Genomic DNA, 16,510 nt, shown 5'->3' with positions numbered 1-16,510 from the left:
CCAAGACTTTTCAAAAATAGCAGATCTACAAGCTCATAGCGCGAGTGCCGCACTAGATCTGCTATTTTTGAATAGCCGAAGAAATCTAAAAAATGACATTGATGCGTTCCCAGTCTTATTGGATTAAATAGCACCATTTTCTGAAATTCTGCCTAGACTACAGTTTATAACTGTAACCAAATGGGCCAGTAAGTAAGGGTCCATTTGTTACAAAGGGACACATTAGCATAAGGGTTTTTAACCGTGAAGCAATAAAGTCAGGATATGGACCAGTTAAGAGTCTTTTTGGTTACAAATGGATAAATTAGCATGAGGAGGATGTTTTACTGCGTAGCACTAAATTCAGGATGGGTCTCTCATCATCTCCTCCTACTTGTTATATGTCAGTCAGCCTATAAAATAGATGTATATCGTTGCCGTCTGGCAGAAACCGTACCTTTTAGACCTTTGAGACTTGTTTCAATGGCTTCCAACTTCTTTTAGCTATTACAAAAATAGCAGATATACAAGCCGCGCTATGAGCTTGTAGATCTGCTTTTTTTGACCAAAAGAAATCGTGAAAATGTGTGCAAATCTATGATTATATATAACATTTGTAACTGTCAAAAAATATTGTTGCTATATCAGTGGTGCTCAAACTTTTTCTTGTCAAGGACCACCCAAAATGATATGTTTTTGGCCACCGATCCCCATCAAAATATGTTGTTCCAGGGACCCCCCTGAAGCAAAGATTTGAGTTAAAAAATATGGAGATAACAGGGTTACTGGGTTACGTTTACTTCAACCACTGGTTCCCTCCCCTCCAGATAGGATCTCATCCAGCTCGCTGACTGTATCATCAAAACCTATTGCTTTTAGCTTATCGATCATAATTGGGTGATCAACGGTGTCAAAGGCCTTATGGAGGTCCAGCATGACCATGCCGCAATATTTGCCCTTGTCGACTCCTTGTTTGATATAGTCGTTCTAATAGAGAAGGCGTGACTCAGTGGAGTGTTTTAAGATACTTTTTGACCTGTTCATAAACTATTTTTTCCATGACTTTCGAGATGGAGCTATGAATAGAAATAGGGCGGTAGTTTCCGGGGTCTAATTGGTTTCCTTTTTTGTACAGAGGGGTCACTCTTGCTGGAGGAGGTGTTCTCTGTACATGAACCCTTATGCGTGGTGATAACAATGCAGACATCCTCATCACCATCCTCAGTGTTGGCCTGGAAACCATCCGTCTGCATTACCTGCTCGCGGTCCGTAGTACACTTCTTCATGAACTTGGTGATTGACACGATGCCCGCACTCTTCCTCTTCCTCTTGGAGGATGAAGGGGTGGGGGATGAGGGCTGGGGTGTGGTGGGGGACTTTACATGTGAGCCCGTAGCTGCATGGGGCTCTTCCCGGAGCTCTTCCCGAGCCCCTGAGGTAAGGTAGTTCCACTGGCAGGGCACTGGGAGGGTCTCCTGGCCAAAACGGATCAGGACCTCTGCACGCACGTACCAGCAGAGGAGTCTGTGTGTGGAGCGCTTCTCGTAGACAGCATTGCTCTGTATGAGGCGCTTCAGGCGTAGTCTGGATGGGATGTCAGCAGAGCTGACAGGGCTGGAGATGTTGGGAGGAAATGATGATGATGATGATGACTCTGATGAAGACGAGGACTGCTGGCGAAAGAACTCCTGGAACTCTGTGATGATCACCTTAGTGCTGTTGAAGTTGCCATGGATCAGAGGCAGCAGCTGACGGACCAGTTGCTCGTCACCCTGGCGTTTCGATGCACACTGCTCTGGGCTGGGGGTGGTGTCTGCTTTGGGTAAAGGCTCTATCAGACACCTAGCATAGGGCTGGAAGAGCTCGACTATAGCAGCTACGTTGCTCTGGCCCTCCCAGACACAGCCCATCACCACCGGCTCCAGCACCTTCACCTTCTTCTTACAGGACATGAGCTCATCCCACTCTCTTGCTTTCAGCTTCTGGCGCACTTTCCGTTTCTCCAGGTCCCCAGCACCCTCCTCTTCCTCCAGTGCCCCCTCTCCATCCGAAAGGTAACCATGCGGTACAAAGAAACCATCGTCATCGTCGTTGGCTCCTCCCTCCTCCTCATCCTCCCCTTCACTATGTGACAGCGACTCTCCAGGTTCCTCTTCCTCGCATTCTTCATCACTGTCCACCTCATAGTTCAACAGGGTCTTGTCCTGTCTGAACGGGCAACGAGGTGAGATGTGAGCACTCGTCTTGCTCCAGGTGCCCCAATAGGCTGGTCTGTGGTTCTCATGGAACCTTAGCAGCTTCATGGGGCCGTAGTGTTTACGATCCGGAACGCCATCTGTGTTAGTTCCCTCCACCACCATACAATTGCTGAGATAGTCTCTCTGTCTGGGTTTAGTTGGTCCGGACCTTCTGGGTTTTTTCTTGATCCATTCCCTAAGTCCATTCAGGTCCTCACTGGGTTTTAACAGGTACTGATCTAGCTCTTCCAGAACAGAGTCCTCACACTGGACCCGGCACAGAGGTGCCAGGCACATGTTGTCCTTGAGCTCAAACGGAGCAAACTTCCCACAGGCAGCCACAAGGGTCTTTGGAGCCTGCTGAGTCTTGGGTTTCTGTAGAAACCGCGTAATCGCTGCATGCTCAGCTTTGAGACGATCTTTCTCCTCATTCAACCGTTTCTCCTCTTCTTTCAGTCTTTTCTCCTCCTCTTTCTTCCGCTTCTCTTCAAGTTTAGCCTCTTGCTTTGATTTCCATTGCTCCTCTTTAGCTTTTAGCCTCTCTGCCTTTTCCTTCTCCTCCTTTTCTTTTTTCTCACGTTTCTCCCGCTCATCTTTTTCCTTTTTCTCATGTTTTTCCTTTTCTCGATCCTCTTTCAGCTTGCAAGCCTCCTCTTTCTTCTTCTCTGTCGCGTCCTTAGCCTCTTCCCTCTCACGTTCTTTCTCCTGACGCTGACAACTTCTCTCCTCTTGTTCCTGTGGGCTCTTTAGTGAGCGTCTTTGCACCTTCTTCTGGTCAGCTGGTATCTTGGTAGAGATCTTTGGCTCTGTAGGTGAATCAATGCTGTTAGTCTTTGCCTGTTTTGGTGAGCTCTCAGCTGCAGACAGAGAGCTTACAGAGGAGGGAGACAACGTCCAGTCTGTGGAACACAGACTGGTCGATGAAGAGGTAGAAGAAGAGGCAGAAGAAGAGGCAGATGTTGAAGAGGAGACTGGGTCTGCCTCCTCTTCAACATCTGCCTCTTCTTCTACCTCTTCATCCCGTTCTGGTTTGTTCATCACTTTGCAGTCTGAAGCTCCTCTTGTTGGAGCATGACTTTCACTACTGGGTTTCTCAGTGGAGGCAGGTTTGTCTTTACTTGGATGTTGGTCTTTTGCAGGGAGGCAGGAGGATGCAGAGACAGGTGTGGCATGGAGTTTTATGGGAGATTCTGAGTCATCTCCTGTGAGATCCACAACTGTAGGACCTGGGCGGCTGCGTCGCAGGAAGCCATTGAGGGGTCCCCGAGCGTTGACCAGTGCGGGTCCGTGACGCACAGGGAAAAGGGAGGGCTCCGCCTCGTTCTCCCCATCAGAGACACTTGATTCGGGGCAAGGAGCCAGGCGAGCTCTTTTACGGTCCTGGCTCTCCCGCGGTTCAGGGTTCGGGCGCTTGAACGGGAGACGAGCTTGAACAAGCGTCTTCTCACTGGATTTACAGTCCATGCCTCTCCGGCGTGGGGTGGAAGAAGCCATGCCGTTCAGGGTCTGTGTCTCCGCCGCCAACATCACCACCACGGCCCGAGTGTCGGCCTGAACATCATCCGTCTCCATTACCTGCTCGCGGTCCGTAGTACCCTTCTTCATGAACTTGGTGATTGACACGCTGCCCGCACTCTTCCTCTTCCTCTTGGAGGATGAAGGGGTGGTGGATGAGGGCTGGGGTGTGGTGGGGGACTTTCCATGTGAGCCCGTAGCTGCATGGGGCTCTTCCCGGAGCTCTTCCCGAGCCCCTGAGGTAAGGTAGTTCCACTGGCAGGGCACTGGGAGGGTCTCCTGACCAAAACGGATCAGGACCTCTGCACGCACGTACCAGCAGAGGAGTCTGTGTGTAGAGCGCTTCTCATAGACAGCATTGCTCTGTATGAGGCGCTTCAGGCGTAGTCTGGATGGGATGTCAGCAGAGCTGACAGGGCTGGAGATGTTGGGAGGAAATGATGATGATGAAGACGAGGACTGCTGGCGACAGAACTCCTGGAACTCTGTGATGATCACCTTAGTGCTGTTGAAGTTGCCATGGATCAGAGGCAGCAGCTGACGGACCAGTTGCTCGTCACCTTGGCGTTTCGATGCAGACTGCTCTGGGCTGGATTTGTCTTTACTTGGATGTTGGTCTTTTGCAGGGAGGCAGGAGGATGCAGAGACGGGTGTGGCAGGGAGTTTTATGGGAGATTCTGAGTCATCTCCTGTGAGATCCATCACCACCACGGCCCGAGGCTTTCCGTCGAGACCCGGACCACAACAAAACAGTGTCTGTCTGACGTTTGATGAGAAAATGTCACCCCCAAATGACGACCTGGTAATTACCTCACTGTTTAAGAAGGAAATATGTGTCCTTTATATTGATTTTTATGTGAATAAGTGAAGAAAATGTTTGGTTTGTTCCCTCCACATCTCCCCTGGATGGATTCCTCCTCCGCTGCCTCCAAGGTCCTCGCTCACTCGCGCTCATTAGTGCTAATGTTGAAGATCTCCATATATGTGCATTTGATACAGTTTCTGTTGGGTCTGACATCACTGCATGTTGATCTCCATATTATGTGCATTTGACGGGGGCCCCCCAAGGCCCAGGGTGGTCCACTGACCACACAACCCAGGCAATGTTAATGGTGTACCGAAGTCCTGACGTCACTTGTTCATCCCTGCAGGGTCGTGGAAGTAATTTCTCTATGGAGAATAACATTGGGTCATCTTAGAATCGTCTCATATAAGAATTGTGGTCGGTCTATGATGTCAGTCATCTATGGTGTCATGATGTCAGTACTATGACATCAGTCATCTCCATATTTGTGTATTCAGCACAATCCAACCTCCATTGAGTGGATGCTGAAGTTCAGCTGTTTAAAAACAAACCATCCGCTCCTTCTAGGCAAGTCATGTTCTCTGACCTGAGCGCCCAGAAAGAGGGTTATTCGTCCCTGTTGTGTCGTCCAGACTCTGAAGACCAGGGTCCGCTGTTAGAGAGGGTCCAGCCGTCCTACTCGCACCGCTGCCAACGTTTCCGGCTCGGGGAGCGGACCTTCGACCGGCAGTACGCTCACATTTACGCGGCGCGGCTCTCGCAGCTGAGACCCGTGCTCGCGGAGAGGGCCCGGCAGAGATGGGGAGAGGACGTACGCGTCCGGATGCTGTGCGATCTCCAGATGGAGGAGGAGGAGCGCTGCTGCGTGGTGGGAACCCTGTATAAGCGCATGGAGCTGCAGCCGTCCATCCTGAAGGAGGTCAGCGAGGCGGAGCACAACCTGCCTCCTCAGCCTCCGCGCTCCAAGTACATCAGCGACACGGACGAGCTGATCCTGGAGGACGAACTGCAGAGGATCAATTTGGAGGGTAACATCGACAAACACAAGTGTGTCACGGGCAGCGTGATCGCCGTGTACGGCGCGGAGAAGAACGGCGGGACGTTTACGGTGGAGGATTATTGTACGGCCGATCTCCCCTCGCAGACGCCCAGACCTTCTTCTTCTCTCGAGGCCGACAGGTTTGTGGTGCTGGCCTCGGGTCTGGGTCTGGGCGGCGCTCGTCACGCCGACCACAAGCTGGGTCTTCAGCTTCTGGTGGACATGGTGACGGGTCAGCTGGGCGGTCAAGGGGAGCAGAGTGCGGCGGCGACCATCACCCGGGTTCTTCTGGCCGGGAACCTCATAAGTGAAAACGCTCAGGATAAGGAGGCCGCCACCAAGCCCAGGTACCTCAGTAAGAAGACCCAGGCTGGCAGCGTGGGCGCCATGCGTCTACTGGACGAGCTGCTGGTCCAGCTGGTGACCTCTGTACCGGTGGACGTGATGCCGGGCCGGTACGATCCCTCCAATTACACCCTCCCACAGCAGCCCTTACACCGCCTCATGTTCCCTCGGTCCTCCGTCTACCCGACTCTGCAGCTGGTCTGCAACCCGTACCAGGCTGCCATCGACGGCGTGACGTTCTTGGGCACGTCGGGCCAGAACATCAGCGACATCCAGAAGTACAGCAGCATGGATGATCATCTGGACATCCTGGAGAACACGCTACGACTGAGACACATGGCCCCGACAGCGCCCGATACTCTGGGCTGTTACCCGTTCGACCAGAAAGACCCTTTCGTCGTGGAGGAGTGTCCTCACGTGTATTTCAGTGGCAACGCTCCGTCTCTTCAGTCCAGGATCGTCCGAGGTCCCGACGGACAAGAGGTCCTTCTGGTGACCGTTCCCGAGTTCTGCAGCACTCAGACCGCTTGTCTGATCAACCTGCGTACGCTCGACTGCGAGCCAATCAGTTTCTCCGCTTTCTCTGGCGATGACCAATGAGGACAGACGGCGAGATGGACGTCAGCCACTGAGCCCTGATAAAATCGTCGCCAAAACCGTTACTTTTCAGAAAATGGGAAAAAAAGAACCCTTAGGTCCAATGTAGTTATTATTTAGTCACAAGCTCTTGTTTGGTTAAATTTCTTATATTATATTACCATATATATATTTAGCACCAAGTCTGATGTAATTTACAATTATAACATGTTAAGCCACAACAGGCTTCAATTTTAACATTGATGTTAACCAGAGAAATGAAGGCAAACTTAGTCATTTGTATTTATGTTAACTGTAATGTTTGGCAGAAAGAGAAGCCTGCCAGCACAAGCCTCGCAAGGTCAGCCCCCGCCAAGCATGGGATCTGATGTTAATGAGAACCATGGTCAGACTCAGAGAGCCAGTGGACCAGGGAGGGAGAGCAACAGGTCAAGCATGAAGATACTGTAGGTAATTACCACAGATCAAACTGACTGTATTTTTATATAAGAAGTTCTCATGGGTCAAAGGGACCAGAATTGTTGTCCGCAGTGGTTTTCAAACTTTATTATGTGCCCATAAGGCACACTAATGGGCAATTAGGTGTGCCTTGAGATCAAAATCTCAAGGCACACCACCACACACCTCATCAGTCTAAAAGTGGAGTTTAAAGAGATGAGTCTTCAGACTACAGCGGAACATTGGGAGTGAGTCTGCAGTTCTAATTGCAATGGGGAGTTTGTTCCACAGTTTGGGAGCCAGGGGGGAGAAGAGTCTGGGATGTGTGGAGCGTTGTCCCGGATGTTTTAGGGAAGGTTCTGACAGCTTCCCTGTGTTAGTTGATCTGAGTGAGCGGGAGGGGTTGTAGGGTTGGATCAGGCTTTGATGATATGGGGGTGCCGTACCTTTGGTCAGTGGTAGGAAAAGTACTCGGGTAAAAGTGTCAATGCTGCAATGTAGAAATACTCTGTTACAAGTAAAAGTCCGGAATTGAAAATTGACTTGAGTAAAAGTACAAAAGTATTGGTATCAAAATGTACTTGACGTACCAAAAGTATAAAGTACTCATTATGCAGATTGTCCCATTTCACAAGTTTTCAAACGAATAAAATGTTAAAAATCTTTTTGAAAATAGCAGATCTGCAAGCTTGAGCTTGCAGATCGGCTATTTTCAAATGGCCGAAATGTATATTGGGATGAAAATATATAAAGTAACTAATAACTAAAGTTTTCAAATAATTGTAGTAAAAGTACAATATTTGCCTCTGAGATGTAGTGGAGTAGAAGTGAAAATACTGAAAACTGGAAATACTCCAGTAAAGTAAAAGTACCTCAAAATTGTACTTGGTTACTTTCCACCACTGCCTTTATTGGTTTCTTTGTAGGGCCAACATCAGTGTTGTGTACTCTGTGCGGGCCGGGCAGTAACTGGGAGCCAATGCACTACAGTAACAGGACAGGACAGGAGCTGCAAATAGGAGGATTACTCTCACTTGTTGGAGGAGAGCCAGAGATGGGAGGTTTGATCCCCCCCACCTCCAGAGACATCAGACAGTTACTCTGCTCTCCCAGGACCTGATGCTATGCTTCTGTTTTCATCCTGTGTTTGTACTGAGACACAATTTATTTGTACCTCTTCCCTCCTTGGGTCCCAGCCAGCCAGCCTGTACAGTACAGTACAGTACAGTACAGTACAGTACAGTACAGTACAGTACAGTACAGTACAGCAGGCCATCGATGACAGAGAGTCTGTCTGGCCCACTGTGTGAGTAATAAGCCTTATCGATATCGGTGTGGGCAATTATGCAGCCGACATCATGATTTGTAACCATTTCAACCTGGCGTCTCCATTTTGGGCAGAAATTAGAATGTTTTCTGAGCGGTGTACGTGCGCCGCCTCAATGTTAATCCTGGAGTGTGTGGAGCCAGCGAGCCGAGCCCCAGCTGTCCCTCTGAGGAGACAGGTCAGCAGGTCAGGGAGGCCCGGCACTTGGAATTGTACGCATTACTACGCTCAACTCACGATACGATTGTTCACGTTTATTTAAATACAAAATTATTTTCCAGACATATTTCTCATATTTCTCTTACACAAATCTAGTATTTTCTTCTCTTTTATTATTTTTTTTACAATACTGTGTTTTCTATTATCCTCTTTTTCAAATTCTCTTACAAAGATTTTTTTTTCTTTTTTTTTGTCTTGTTTCGATCGCGCCCTCTGCTGTTTGCATCTGGATATTTTTTTAATTAAATCGATTTAAATTGTCACCAGTTTGAATCGATTTCAATCGATTTACGATAAATTGTTACATGCATACGCATTACGTTTAGTTTGACTCGGTTCCAAAGATACAAAATTGGTGAAAATAGTCAAAACTACAAGCTTACAACGCCACTAAAAATCATTTTTGGCGGGCCGTGATGGCCTCGAAATGATTTTCACTTAGCTGCATGCCGAAAATAGCCGATCTACAAACTCTGTGACGCGTTGTGAGCTTGTAGATCAACTATTTTCGGTCTGTGACACCAGTGTGGACCCATGATGACTTAGTCTTAGTTCTACTGGATCTCTTCTCCACTAGTGACTAGTCCCTCCCAAACATCTTAGTCTGGTTTTCATTTGTTGATGAAATTGTCAGCATATTTAGTCATAGTTTTAGTCATCATAGCTTTGTTTTTATTTAGTTTTCGTTAGTGAAAAAAGGTAGTCGACAGACATTTTACGTCATAGTTTTTAGTCGACGAAATCAACGCTGAACTTTGTATAGAACGCTGTATAAAGTATAAACGTTGCACCTCTTGTCCCGGAGAATAAGCTGCAGCCCTGTGTGTGTCAGGAGGTGCAGAGGAGGGCTGGCACGTGTCACCAAGTCTCTGACAAAAATGTCAATAATATGGGGAGACCCGTCACCTGAGAGCCCAGTGGGTTAGGGCTCGTATACCACATGGGTCTAATGCCTGACAGTGACCCACCACTGACATTGATGATGGAGCACAGGCTGTGCCCCAGGCTGAATGCTGCCATGCTTAATAGCTCTGCCACTGAAAGATGAAAAACTGAGGCTCTTTAGAAGCAAAAACATGTTCCTTTTTTACTTACAAAAGTGCAAAAAGGCGACATGGTGAAATGGTGTGTTGATGATGGTCTGAGGACGGAAACGTCCACTTCTGTGTCACTTTATTTCACCATGTCACTTTTCCAGTGGTGGAAAATAACTAAGTACATTTACTCAAATAACAATTTTTAGGTGTTTTTACTTTACTGGAGTATTTGCAATTTTCTGTACTTTTACTTCTACTCCACTACATCTCAGAGGCAAATAGTATACTTTTACTCCACTACAATAATTAGAAAACGTATATTTACTTGGTAGAATTTGATTAGTAATACAAAACATACATTGACCACTTCAGCCCTATATACATTTTAGCCATTTGAAAATAGCCGATCTACAAGTAGATCGGTTATTTTCAAAATACTTTTTTATACATTTGAAAACTTGGGGCATTCTGCATAATGAGTACTTTCTACTTTTGTTACTTAAGTACATTTTGATACCAATACTTTTGTACTTTTACTCAATAGATTTTGAATTCCGGACTTTTACTTGTAACAGAGTATTTCTACATTGCAGTATTGTTACTTTTCCCACACTTTTTTGCACTTTTGTAAGTAAAGGACAATTTATTTGTATCTAAAGAGCCTCAGTTTTCATCTTTCAGTGTGTGAAGCCTTTTTGTCGTTTATGGACTTTCATGCTGGCCTCGCGCACCTGTTTTCAGCCCTATTATATTGTAAGCCTTAGGAAGGTAGGAGGTAAGAACAGCTCCTTCTTACCTCCGGGCTATGGTCGATGCTTACACCCCTGCCCGACCACTTCGGTCTGCTACCTCGGGGCGACTGATTGCCCACCTCTCTCGTCGCTCAAGGGTCCTTCTGGCTGATCTACACGGTCACGACTTTTTTCTGTTCTGGCCCCACAGTGGTGGAATGAACTCCCCACTGAGTTTACTGTCACTATAGGAAAGTCAAATATGAACAAAAGAACATACATAAAATTGCGATCTAGAGCATGGATCGTCCGCTCTGGTTTTTTAGCTGCGGTGGACTTGGGATGGAGCTATGAAATGTTTTTACTGTACCTCTCGTCCTGGGATATAGTAATATCATATAAAAGGTCAGAAAAACGTAGTCCGGATTTCTCCTTTAGGGCAGTTTGCTGCTACTACAGATATACATGGACCCGGATATACAAGATAATCAGCCTCTGTGCCTCATCAATCAATGAAGAGGAAGTTACATATTAACGATGGGATTGGATGAGATTGATGGTGATTGTAAAAAATTCTCTGGGTTGGGCCCGTCCTGGTGGCTGCAGCCAGAAGAGCATGAATACCAAACAGGCACAAGGCAAAGCACACATCTATTTTTGGCATTTTTATGCTTCATTTCAGACAGGAGAGCGTGGTGGTGGAGTGAGCAAACCAAGGGGAGGGAGAGAGAGAGAGAGAGAGAGAGAGAGAGAGAGAGAGAGAGAGAGAGAGAGAGAGAGAGAGAGAGAGAGAGAGAGAGAGAGAGAGAGAGAGAGAGAGAGAGAGAGAGAGAGAGAGAGAGAGAGAGAGAGAGAGAGAGAGAGAGAGAGAGAGAGAGAGAGAGAGAGAGAGAGAGAGAGAGAGAGAGAGAGAGAGAGAGACAGAGAGACAGGGGGGGGGTCGGACTCCAAAGCGGGTCTTTTTATGCGCTGCTAGGAGACATGTGGTCTGTGTGCACTGACTCAGTGGTTCTCAAAATGGGGAACCCCAGGGGGTCCTTGAGGGTGACCCCCAAATTTATATATATTTGGCCGCGGACCCCCTCATCTCAAAAGGTATCGTGCAAGGGACCCCCAGGTATATAAAAATAGCAAATGTACAATCTCGCAGCGTGGCACGAAGTGACTGCTATTTTTGAATAGCCAACGCTAAAAACTATTATGACATATAGATGCTTTCCTGCTGGACCAGGGCCCACTTGAAAAGCGTTTGCAGCCCACCCACCTGGCCACCCAGAAAATGTATTTCTTTCTATCGATTACATACTCACCCCATGGAGACTTGAATTCATGGATATTTTTTTGTTTTGTCACATTCTTAAGACAATAATTTGATGACCAGCGGACCGATAGGCAGCAGTTCCGGTACGAGACACAAAGGAGACTCTTTGTGTCTCCTACCGGAACCGCTGCCGGTCATCAAATTATTGGCTTAGGAATGAGACAAAAACAAAACAATATCCATGAATTCAAGTCTCCATGGGGTGAGTAATCGTTAGAAAAAGTATGTTTTTGGGTGAACTATCCCTTTAAACATTATTTCATACTTAGGCTATTCAAAAATAGCAGATATACAAGTTCATATGAGTTTGTATATCTGCTATTTCTGAATAGCCAAAGAAATCTAAAGTGACACAGATGCGTTCCCGGATTGAATGGGCCTTTTCCCTGCCCAGAAAAATAGTAAACTGAAGGCATTTCTTTTATTTTATTTATATGAAGCATTCATTCCCTTATTTTCTCATTCGTTCCCAGAAGAGAGAACAGCAGAGAGAGAGAGAGAGAGAGAGAGAGAGAACGGGTGAACGTGAGTTTGCTGATGAGGCTGGCTGCTGGGCTGCACTCTGTGAGCAGCTGGTGAGCTACGAGCAGCGCTACGTGCATCTGTTAGCTCCGCTAAACACTTCCATTACACACTTTTACACACGACCCAGAAATGTCCACGAACTCCCTTCCGGTGACGGTGAGGGGGAGTGGAGGAGGGGGACAGAAGGGGGGGTTGTTGGGGAACGATGGAAGACAGCGATGCAGAGGAGAGAAAACCATTGGAAGAGAGCTGTAATTCACAACCTTTTTTTATTTTTTTTAGGGAACTCCAGTTTGATATCATGAATTAAAGCAAAAATAAAAGCTCATGTAGGAGCCATATGTGACTTAAATGCAAAGTCTAGTCTTTTTATATGATATAGTAGTAGGTGGTGGGCGTGATAACCGGAGCTGGGGCGCTGCCACGTTGTAATAATGAATCATGGCGTTCACCTGGGCACTACGTATAGTGTGGGCATTTGGACGGGGAGGGGGTGAGCGTGGGAGCCGTCATTTTCCGTTGACCGCAACTTAAACGCAACTTAACACACAGTAGCATCCACGTTTAGTTAATAGTTTGCTGGGAACTGTTGTAACCTTAACGTGTTGTGGAGAATAAATGGTCAAACGCAAGGATTGCAGTGGACCTGAGTTCTTCTTGTGCGTGTCATACAAGTGTTTTAACTTCCATGTTTAGCTCCTCGCGGCTTTTTGAACAGCCTATATACATCCGCAAAACCTCTCGACTGAAAATGTTTGTGTGACCAAGTCCTGATGTGCGATATAATGTGAAACAGTGTGAAAAGGATCCCCCTCCCCAACCCGCACTAGCACTGTTTCCTCAACAATTAACACAACATGTAAAATGATGACGTTTTAGTAACAAGAAATCACAGATTCAGAAAATAGCCTTTCTACAAGCTACCAATAGCTCTGAGAGTGTAACAAATGGAATGAAATGGACCCGTAATTTGGGGCATGAATAGGGGCAGTGGTGGCCTAACGGTTTAGACTAGAGGAGCTAGTTTGTAACCGAAAGGTTCTCGGTGCGTGCGTGCGTGCGTGCGTGTGGGAAGCAGGGTGTTCCTGAATTTTTTAATTTGTTCTCAACGAACCTCCCTGGGTAAATAAAGGTAAAACAAAATTGCCCGAAATGTGGGACTGACGTTGAGAACCAGCTTGTATATCTGCTATTTTTGAATAGCCAAAGTGTAAAATAATGCTTTTTAGCTCAAATCAAAAAGTGACACAGATGCGTTCCACGTCTTAATGGGTTAAATGTGCTTAAATTGTAACTATTGTAACTAAACGTGCAGATACTCTGTATACACTTATACAGTATACTGTATGTTTTGTTTACTGTTGAGTGAGAAAACAACGTTGCAGATTAAGCTAATCATCTGGGGACCCCCCAAAATCTTTTGGGGGGTCCCCACAGGTTGAGAACCACTGACATGAAGACGTTTGAGAAGCACATCAGCTCTCTCTAGGACATTCTAACACTGATGGTGTGGAGACAGACAGAAGCTTAGGGCTCAGTCTGTCTGGTGCTCAGTACCTTCACTCCATCATGTGGTTAATATTTGCACTGGGTCTCCAGTCTGATGTGATGTGAGGACAAGGGTTCTGGGATCCTCCCTGTTGTGCTCCATCAACGTCTGTGTGGGTGACGCTGAGGCCATTCATCAGCCAACACACACAAACACACACACACACACACACACGCGCACACACACACGCAGACGCACGAATGCACGCACGCACGCACACAGGCACGCACTAGGGCTGGGTATTACCTACAAATTAATTTGAAAAACTTAGTTGATAACATTTAAACAAAAAGCAAAGAAATAAATACAAATAGAAATAAATAATGTTTTGATGGATGAATGCAAAATATTTAATCAGTAATAAATGCAAATGAAATCCCTGTAATTTCTTTTTTTTTTACTGCAACTCATGTCTCAGTCTCTCAGACACACAAACACACCATAGCTGATGTTTTTTGTTTTTTTTAAGCCGCGTCACTCACACAACATTTCCTGCCGTATCGATATGGTAGCCTCTGTATCGATAGGATTATCGGCAAGGAATACGATACGGTTATTGCCTTAACGTTTAATTGAGCACAGTCCTAGCACGCGCGCACATACACACACATAGGTATTACTACTTGTGAGGAGTTTTACATAGTTGCGCGCCAGCTGTGTCAAGCACTAAAAATAAATAGCAGATCTACAAGGACAACCTTTCAAAACACAATGCGTTTGTGAGCATGTAGATATGCTATTTCCACACCGGAACTAAAGGTATAAATCAGGCATAACTCCTACCCGAACCACTAAACAGCGGCGTAACACAAAATCCCAGGGCCCCCCGGGCGTCCGCTGGCCTAGCGGTCCACGCGCAATAGGCTGGTAATCCAGTCTGACAGCGTGTCGCGGGTTCGACTCCCGATCCCAACGGCCTTTGCTGCATGCAAGGAGGGGGGTCGGGGCCATTTCTCAAATGCCAATGGAGGTGCTGGGTGTGGTAAATGTATTTTGTCTGCATACAGCCCAATGAGCCCATATACTGTAGTATAGTCTCACTACAACACGCTACTACATGTTTGCTCCAAACTGAGATACATAGGAAACTTTCTTCCACCCCTCCTAAGGAAAGTGTGTCTGTGACTGTGCGTGCGTGTCTCCAACACCAGCAGACGGCATGCGTAACATCGTTTATTAGACATTAACAAAATTACTATAATTAGTGCTTTGCAATCAGCCTATTATTATTAGAGCCGGTCATCACGGGAGAAAGTGCTAATCGTCATTGCAAGCCCTCTGCACCACACACTATCAGCTGTCAGCCTGTCACATTAATTGTTCTCTCAAAAAGTACTGCAGTCGGCGCTGCCCAATCTCCAACCATACATTACATGAAGGCCAAACACAGCATGCAGGGTATAAATAAATGAACGCTAAGTGCTGCATGTTGTATATTTTACTTCAATATGATTAGTGCTTTCTTTGAAGGCGAAGTCCTTTATAAGGTCAGGAAAATCTAATTGATGCAACAGGTGATTCAATGGAGAAGTTAGATGGTTCAGTCGTCATGAATCGATGCATTCCCCAGTCTATTTTTGTTCATTTCCAGTTTGCAAAATGATCATTCCCTGCTACTGAGACAGGGGAGAGACATTCTGAGCCTAAACACTGAGGCTGCTACATGTACAGCTCAGTGTTTAGGCACCCTTAAACAGCCGGTGCGTAGCTGCATCCCGCAGGGGGGCCCGCACGGGGACTTGCAGTAGCATCCGTTTCTGTTGGTTTAAATATTGAAGACGTTTTCGGTAGTTTTGCTATATTTAGTTTTTTTTCTCGGCTGTTCTAGACGCTTTTGAGCACCGCTGAGATATTTCCCATTACATTTTGAATCATCTGCTGTGACTACACACTGCTTCTGTAGTCAGGTGACAGGTGACAGCCTGGTGTTTGTTATATAGAGAACCGTGATTTTGGCCTACCATCTTTTCAATTACATTTAATTTAGTTTTTAACCACAATTTCAAGGTTTATATCTATCTTTATCTGAAAAAAAAAAAACTGAATTTTTTCAATATGCTCTTGTTTGTATGAGACTGTAAAAAGGTTTGTATCAACGCTATAGGGGCGGGTGGGGTCCCCCCTGCTGGGGGGGGGGGGGGGGGGGGGCATCGCTCCCTTACGCCACTGCCCCTAAAGCTATAACCTCTAAATGACTAATCCTCCTAACCGTAACAACCTGAATTGTTGGCTAATTGTAAGCATAACCCATAAAACATCCATTTCTCTGGTGAGAGCTGCAGGACAAATAAGACAACACAGGAAACATCCACACTCACTAAAAGTTTAAAAGTCTTCAATTAGCCGCAGCAGCATACAGTGTCTTTAGATTTGAGCTATAGCAGCGACGTATGTTTGCAGAAAACTGTTAGGATGGGGGCGGCCATAGCTGAGTGGTTAGTGAGCCCGCCTAGGGAGCCAGAGGCCCTGGTTGCCCCAGGTTCGATTCCAGGCCACGCCAGCATATGTGTCGATGAAATGAAATTTGTCCCTGAGCAAGACTCTTAACCCCTAATTGCTCACAGGTTCTCATTGGAAACAAGACCGCAAGGACTTTCATGAATGACCTGTTAAAAGGAATTATCCTTATTATCCTTAGGATTTAGAAGGCATTCTTAGGATGGGCCTCAGGTCTATGGCAGAAGGCAATGAGGGAGAACAATTCAATTAAAGGAACTAAAGTGCAACAATCCACTTTGATTTGTTTAGATTGTAATGATGTTAGTTGTGGTGGGAGTCAGTGTGAACACGCTTTATGAAGACATTCTTAACCCATTAAGACAGAGAAAGCATCTGTCATTTTAGAT

The 16,510-nt window shown here is 46.4% G+C and overlaps 2 protein-coding genes across 2 annotated transcripts in view; one reads left to right on the top strand and one right to left on the bottom strand.

Annotated features, from left to right (window-relative positions):
• LOC311045159 (chromatin assembly factor 1 subunit A-like) overlaps nucleotides 1-4,433 on the bottom strand; it is a gene marked incomplete at both ends in the record, with an annotated part of 6,812 nt that extends 2,379 nt beyond the window's left edge. Inside the window, one exon of the mRNA XM_084056969.1 lies at nucleotides 1,113-4,433. Within this exon, the coding sequence (XP_083913095.1) occupies nucleotides 1,113-4,433 (3,321 nt within the window). The remainder of the gene's footprint in view (nucleotides 1-1,112) is intronic.
• Nucleotides 4,434-5,110: 677 nt separating this feature from the next.
• Nucleotides 5,111-6,520, top strand: LOC311045158 (DNA polymerase delta subunit 2-like; the record flags this gene model as incomplete). The annotated part of the gene is made up of 1 exon (XM_084056968.1): nucleotides 5,111-6,520. One exon carries the CDS (start codon nucleotides 5,111-5,113, stop codon nucleotides 6,518-6,520), a length of 1,410 nt encoding a protein of 469 aa, XP_083913094.1.
• Between the last annotated feature and the right edge of the window lie 9,990 nt (nucleotides 6,521-16,510).

Source organism: Gymnoscopelus microlampas, assembly GCF_963454915.1.
Source record: "Gymnoscopelus microlampas genome assembly, chromosome: 5".
In the NCBI taxonomy this organism is placed as follows: Eukaryota; Metazoa; Chordata; class Actinopteri; order Myctophiformes; family Myctophidae; genus Gymnoscopelus; species Gymnoscopelus microlampas.
The sequence above is the reverse complement of the archived record's forward strand: the minus strand, read 5'-3'. Positions and strand labels throughout refer to the sequence as shown.